General features: G+C 60.2%; 1 protein-coding gene across 2 annotated transcripts in view; it reads left to right on the top strand.

Moving 5' to 3' along the window:
• Positions 67–6,834, top strand: part of BCORL1 (BCL6 corepressor like 1) — a 20,361-nt gene continuing 13,593 nt past the window's right edge. Inside the window, exons 1-2 of one of the 2 annotated variants that reach the window (XM_021406653.1) lie at positions 67–4,732; positions 5,689–5,827. In XM_021406653.1, coding sequence (XP_021262328.1) covers positions 5,742–5,827 — 86 coding nt within the window. In that variant the 5' untranslated portion in view covers positions 67–4,732; positions 5,689–5,741. The remainder of the gene's footprint in view (positions 4,733–5,688; positions 5,828–6,834) is intronic. The other variant, XM_021406654.1, reaches the window with a different exon arrangement.

Raw genomic sequence — 6,834 nt, 5'->3', positions numbered from 1 at the left:
GAGGGGAGAGCGGAGCTCCGCGGCGCCGTGTCGGCAGCCGGCATCCCGACCGCTGCTCGGAGGGCTCTCCCCGCCTCCTCGCCAGAGCGCAGCCCTCGGGGAAGGGCACCGTTTCTGCTCTCCCCGAGCATCCGCTCCCGAGAAGCGCTGTTCTCGATGGGTGCTGCGGGGGGCACCGCCGGGACGTCGCCCCGCGCCGCCCCCGAGCGCCGCCATCCCCGCGTCCCGCACCGCTGCCACCCGGCCCCGCGCTGTCACTGCGTCGCCTCGCCCCGAGGCCGCGGCTCCGGGCTGCAGGGCCGGGCCGTTTCCCCGCTCGCGGCGTTGTGCACAACGTGGGCCTTTCTCGCTGCGATTTTTAACGTGTCTTTGCAGATGTCTCCCACCCCCTTCGTGGCGTTTTTTCTCCCCGTTCCTTAAAAACGCGCCGCTGCCGCGGGGACGGCACGATACTCGCGGTTGTCCGGCAGCTGTGGCTTCCAGGAACCGACGTGCAGCAAACTTTTTTTTTTTTTTCATTTCACGCGAGGATGGATTTTTCTCTTTTTTTTTTCCCTCTCTCTTTTTTTTCCTTTTCCCTCCCAATTCATCACGCCGAGTATCTATAATTACTCGCGGTGCTGCCGTGTCTTTAAAGCAGCTTAAGCAAATGCGTTGGGCAAAGCCTGGCTCAGCACCGCAGCGCTCCGGGGCTCCGCGCAGCCCGGGGGATCCCAAACCAGGCGGGGTCGGGGCTGGACCCAGCGCCCTGTGCACACTGAGCCGGGCTGGGGCTGCTCCCCGCTGGCTGCTGGTGCCACGCTGCTGCTGCTCGGTCCTGCTGCAATTTTTTGCTTTTCTCATCTATTTTTTCCCGTTGATGCCCCATGTAGGTCCTGGGAGAGGACCATCACCATTGGTGGGTTTTTTCTTTTTTTTCTTTTTTTTTTTTTTAATTCTTTTGGCATGCAGTTCTCTTGACAGGGTTTTTTTTGAACTGCTGCTCAGGGCTGAATCCCCTCTGGGGCATCAGGGGCAGCTCCGGCTCCAGACCTCCACACCTCAAATGGACGCCCGACAATCGCAGCTAAAAGCAAATATAATTTCTCGCCCGTGTTACTAATGGCAACGAAGATTGCCAAAGTGAACAAACTCTCAGGAGCGAGCGAGGCTGTCCCCGTGGATGCACATCGCTTCCTCCCGGCCCGTCCGTGCCCCACCGAGGGGCAGCTCCGCCGCTTTGGCTCACATTGATGGCAGCAGCTCGCGGTGAATGCGATGCAGGCAGCGAGTCCCTGCCCGGGTTCCCCCGCATCCGGGACCGTTTTACATTTTTGAGTCATCGGGGTGGGAAAAAGTGGCATTCTGGGTTTTGCTCCTCTCCTGGATCGTGTTCCAAAGGTGTCTCCCTGGGTGTGTTTCCAGGGTCAAAGTGCATCCTGCCGGCCGCCCACAGTGCCCCCTGGCCAGCTGCGCCGCGCAGCGCTCCCGGTACCAGCGGCCACATCCTCCTGCTCTCGCGCTGCAGAGGGATGTGCCGGACTCGTGCAGCGCGCTCAGATGGGAAAGGCTCCTTCCCTTTTCCCTTTTCCCTCTTCCCTTCCCTCCCTCCGTGCTGCTGTCCCAGTTACGCAGCGTTTCGCCGTGCTCGGCCCCCATCTGGCCGCATCCCTTTGTCTGCGTCGCACCAAGTTCTCACCGCCGCAACCCAAAGCTCAGCGCGTGGCTCGGCGGGGCTGCTGCTCACCCGGGGGGAGCTCTGTGCGATCCGCGGCCCCGCTGCTGTCAGCGCTGCACATCGCAGCTCACCAGGGCTTTGCTTGATGGTGCTGCGCAGCTCTCGTACCTGCCCAGAGCTTGGGTCGGGGGGAGCCCCACGGGGGGGGTTTTGGGGGCTGCCAGAGTGTGTTGGTGCCCGTTGGCTCCTGCCTGGCCGAGGCAGGGTGGTGGTGGTGGTGATCGGTGGGCGCGTAGCTCGTGCTGCAGTGTTAAGGTTGCGGGGTGGGGGAAGGTGGGCATCTCGAAATCTGAGCCATTGTAGGATGGGGCGGTGAAAAACATAACAAGCTTGTTGGGGGGGTGAAGCTATCTCGGGCCTAATGCTGAATGCGTTCACAGTGTTAAGAAGTGGCTGGCGCGAGGAGCGGGGAAACGCAGCCGCCCCGTTCCCTCCTGCATGGGTGCACCCGGGGCACTGCAGTGGGTGAATGCTCAGAGCTGGCGGTGCTGAATGTGCTTTGTGGCTGTCACAAACCCCTGCCGTGCTAATGCTGGGGTGGGAAGTGCCGTGCTGGGGGCAAAAGCTGCGTTAGGAAACCTCACCCCAAGCAGCTCGATTTAGGATCCCTGAGGATGAGGAGCGGGGTTGCTGGCAGCAGCCAACGTGGAGGGCTCGGCTCAGCTGCAGGGAGCTGGTGGGTGAAGCTGGGAGCAGCCCGTCCACCATCCCCAGCTCGGCCTGTGCTGCAGCTGCAGTTGTCCTGGCACTGCAGGAGGATTTCTCTATAGATGATTGCTAGAAAAGATCTGTTCCCAAAGAACTTTATCTCAGGGAAGTTGTTTCCAGGCTGTGTTTCAGAGGAGAGAGTTGTGCCTTGGCTCAATCCACGGGGACCGCCAGGCGCAGCGAGCTAGCTGCGAAGTTGAGCAAAGCATGCTTCTCCTGCAGCAGAGACATCTTCTGCTGTGCTGATTTGGAGGCTGGTGTGCATGGCAGCGTCCTGTCCAGCTGCAGGGCAGTGAGGGGGTTTGGTGCAGGGAATAAGGAAGCCCTTTGCTCTTGGTGAGTGTAATCCATCCGTGTTAGTTTCATCGAGCATCTCTCGCAGGGCTTGCTGTTGGAGGCGAATGTGTTTGGCCCATTTCTCACTGGCAATTCTAGAGCGTGTTTTGTTTTGAGATGTGAAGGAATTCTGGTATCACGCAACAAGCTTCTCTCCAAGCAGAATGGGATGTTGATGGTCTTATTTCATTCTAAACTCGTTTTTTTTGGAGTTAATTAGAATTGGCCGGGCACCTATTTAGCTACATCAAAATAAGGCTGTGGTTTCATATACACTCCTCTTGGCAGAGGTGCTGGATTAAACGGATTCTGTGCCAGGCTGCGCCCTCTCTCCCTCCTGGTGAACCTGATCTGGAAGCTGCTGTGGGCTAAAACCCTTCCAGGCGGGGAAGGAACCCACAGTGCTGGTTTTAAACACAGATGGGATCCCGGGTTGGGCTCACCCTGCAGTGCCAGTGGAAGGAGTGAGGGGACAGAAGAGCTTCAGTAGTTTCCTCTGCTCCGAGGGTACATGAAAGCATGCCCTAGTTGTGTTCTCCAAGGGTTCCGCTAGTTTAATTACATCCGTTTAAAGTCGTTTCGAGCCGAACTGGTGCAGATAGGAGGTTGTCTTGTGTTGACTCCACTCAACGTCTCCTTGGGTGCTTGGCCCTGCTCTGCCCGCCCTGGTTCGGTGCTGCACGTTGTGGCTGCTCTTACCCACGTTTCTCAGACATCCTCCCCAGTCTGCGCTCTGAAGGATGCTCCTCTTTCGCTGCTTGCTCCCGTCTGTGTTGGAGAACGCGTCTGTCGTTCTCCCCATGTTGTATTCCTTTTCCTCGAGTTGAAAACGTGATTTTTTTTCTCTCTTCTGTTCCTTCTCGCTCCCTGTGGAATGCCTGTCTTTGGCACGTGTCCCGCGTCGTCCATAGAGGGTAGAGGCCAAGAATTCATGATGCAGGGGCTGTGCTTGTTCTCCTGGCTCTTCTCTGGTGGCCGTCCTCCTCTGTGGGCCAGCTCTTACTCGAGCACTCCAAACGTGCCATCCCTCCCTGCTCCCCGCTCCGCCTCGTCCCTGCTTTTCCCTTCCCAGACCTATTCTCAGTCCACGCTCTGTGCTTGTTTTGACGCTTCAGCTCTTCTCCGAGCTCCTGTCCCGTGCTATGCAGCTGCTTTCCCGCTCACACGCTGGGTCCCTTTTCATCTCTCCCAAAACATCAGTCCTGCTGCTGTTCTCAGGGGCAGAACCGTCCTCCTGCCCTTCTTTCAGTTTAGCCTAAGATGGTGAAATCCCCACAGATTGTTTGTTCCCCTATTTCCTTTATGTTGCATTTCACTCCAAGCATCGCAAGACTCCTCCCCTTCCTGCTCCAAGCCACCTCTCATTCTCTTTGGGTATGACCCTGCTCTCTGCCTTAGAACCGGCCCGGCTCCCCTTGCACCGCGCAGCCCTTCTCCCCCTGCACCGTGTGCCCTTGACTAGACGTTCCCCTCTTCTCCTGACTCCCGGTTTCCCTGGCTTTGCTCAGTTCTGCGCTCGTGTGTGCGGACGTGTCCGTCGCCTCTTTTTTTGCAAGCCAGCTGCCCTGTCCCTGTTTCTCCTGTGGCCCCGCCGTTCTGGTTCTGGATGTTCCCCGCCGGCACACGGGCTGAGGAGGGGACACCCGGCGGCGGCTGCGCTCAGAGGGCGCGTTCAGCCCGGCCTGTGGGTCCCTGCGCCCATCTCAGCATCACAGCATCCTGCACGCTGCTTCTGGTCCCAGGCAGAGCTCGTGTCCCCAGGAGTTTGTCAGGGCAGAGGCAGCCGAGGGAGGCTGGGGGTCACGTGCCGCTTTTAGCCTCTCCCCACTCTCACCGCCGCACCGAGGACGCCCGCCGCCTCCGCCAGCTTTCCCTTCGTGCGTTCGGTGTTTCTTTGTATCGAGAACCTCTTGGACAGCGTCTCTGCCCTTCGCGGTCCGTCCTCCCTCCTCGCTTCAGCCTCGTCCGCCGGTTAGTGCAGGGGATCCTCTCCTCCCTCCTTCCTCGCGTTTTCCCTGACACGACTCCAGCAGCAAAGCTGCCTTAATGCTCGAGCACCCAGCGCCGCACGATTGGCTGTAACATCCTCCCCCGAAAGCTCCACCCCGCCGACGGTGCGTCTCGGATGCTCGCAAGTCTCTGGATTTCCTCCTGTTTTCTACCCGTAACACCGCCGAGCACCAGCCCCTTCCCAGCGCAGCGCGGGGACGTTCTCTCGGTGACACGTCTGGTGGCACACTTGGCAAATCCTCCGCCCCCTCCTCCCGGGTCCCCCAGCTCCTTCCCCGTTTGAGGTTTCCCCCGCTGAGCCCGGCACGTCCTGCTTTATCAACGTAATGCGAAGCCTCGGGGAGGGGTCAGCGTTCTAACAGCCGGCCGCTTGGGTGCAGCTCTGTCCGGAGATCTCTGCGCTGGAGATCTCTGGGGTGGGGAGAAAACCGGGGGGGGGGGGGGGTCTTGCAAAAGCGACGTGTGTGTGTGTGTATGAAGATCATAGAATCACAGAATGGCTGGGTTGGAACGGACCTTAATGCCCACTCAGTCCCACCCCCTGTACCGTGGGCTGGGTGCCCCCCCCCCCCCCCCCCCTCCAGCTCAGAGCCCACCCATGGCCTCGGGCATCTCGGGGGATGGGGCACCCCCTGCTCTGGGCAGCAGTGCACGGCCTCACCAGTGCCTGTGTGAAGCTGTCGAGGTAGCCTGAGGCTGTTTGGCAACCAAGTTGGTTAGCATGAGGATGGGCGGATCCTGTCCCGAGGCGCTGCTGATTCCCTCCAGCCCTCTTCCAGGCAGACACGGAGCATCTCTGGCGTTGTGCTCGCTCTGCCTGGCGATGGAGCTGGGGATAAGCGTGGCTGGATGCCAGCATCCTACAAGAGTCACCAATTCTCTGTTTTATGCTTTTTTTTTTTTTTTTTGTCCTGCAGGCAGAGTGGCCCCTCGAGCCCCAGCAGGTCCCGGCTGGTGACGAGCAGCTGTCATGATCTCTACGGCACCTCTCTATAGCGGGGTGCACAACTGGACCAGCACAGAGAGGATTCGCATGTGTGGCCTCAACGAGGAGAGGTGAGGTGCGTGGGCGGCTCGGTGGGCCCAGGAGGGGCAGGAAGCGATCGAGGGATGTGGAGAGGCCACGGGAAGGGGAATGGTGCTGGTGTGGCTGATTTTACCAGGGAATCAGGCTGAGGGGCGAGGACTGTGCCCTCCGCAGCGCTCACCAACTGCGTGCACTTAGACGGGTGCATCGTGCGCACATGGTGTTGGCGTTGTTGCTTGTGCTGTTAACTGCCAGGGGAGGAAAAGAGCTTGACCCACCGCGAGCCAAGCTGCTAAGAAGAGCTGTCAGTGACCCAGGAGGGTTAGTGCAGACCGAACGATTAGATGGGAGAGTTGTGACATGCCACCAACCAAATAGGAGATTAGGGAGGATTAGTGGCCGGGAGGCAGAATTGATCAAGGCTGGTTCCTGGCCTGTCCCGTGGCTCGCCGTTGCCTTTTATTCCCACTGCCTTGGGGTCTCGTTCTCAGAACCAATGGGTTGGTGGTTTCCTTGAGGTTAGGCACGTTCTCTGGAGCTGGGCAGGTTTTGGGTGCTTGCAGGCAGCGTGCGTGCCCTCCCCTGCTGCCGGAGCAGAGGCTTTTGGCCGCAAACCCTCCAGCAGCCGCTCGCAGCAGCGGGACAGGGAAGAGCTCAGGCTCTCTTGTGGGGCAGAAATGCAGAAAGAGATCATCTCCGTGCCTCAGCCCCGCTGTGCAGCCCTCAGATAAGAGCTGGCGGATGGCGTTGCCCTCTGCCTTCCCTGAACCACTCGGGGCTACCCCTGCTCGTAACAAACAGTCGGGGAGCTCGAAGCATCGAGGCTGGCGGCAGCGCTTTGTCCCAACCCTTGGCCTTGCGCAAGGCGGGCAGCGCGGAGGGCAGAGCGGTCGCGGCGCTGCTCGCTGGGCCTCGCGGGCCGCCCCGTGCCCGCCTCTCCGTGCGCCGGGGCGCTGCTCCCTCTCGAGGCAGCCCTAACCCGACCATCCGTCCCCGGGCACGCGGCTCGGCGGGCCCGCGGGCTGGAGGCCGCGCG

This window comes from Numida meleagris, chromosome 8 (genome assembly GCF_002078875.1).
Source record: "Numida meleagris isolate 19003 breed g44 Domestic line chromosome 8, NumMel1.0, whole genome shotgun sequence".
NCBI lineage: Eukaryota > Metazoa > Chordata > Aves > Galliformes > Numididae > Numida > Numida meleagris.
Note: the sequence above shows the minus strand (reverse complement) of the source record. Positions and strands in the feature narration are given on the sequence as shown.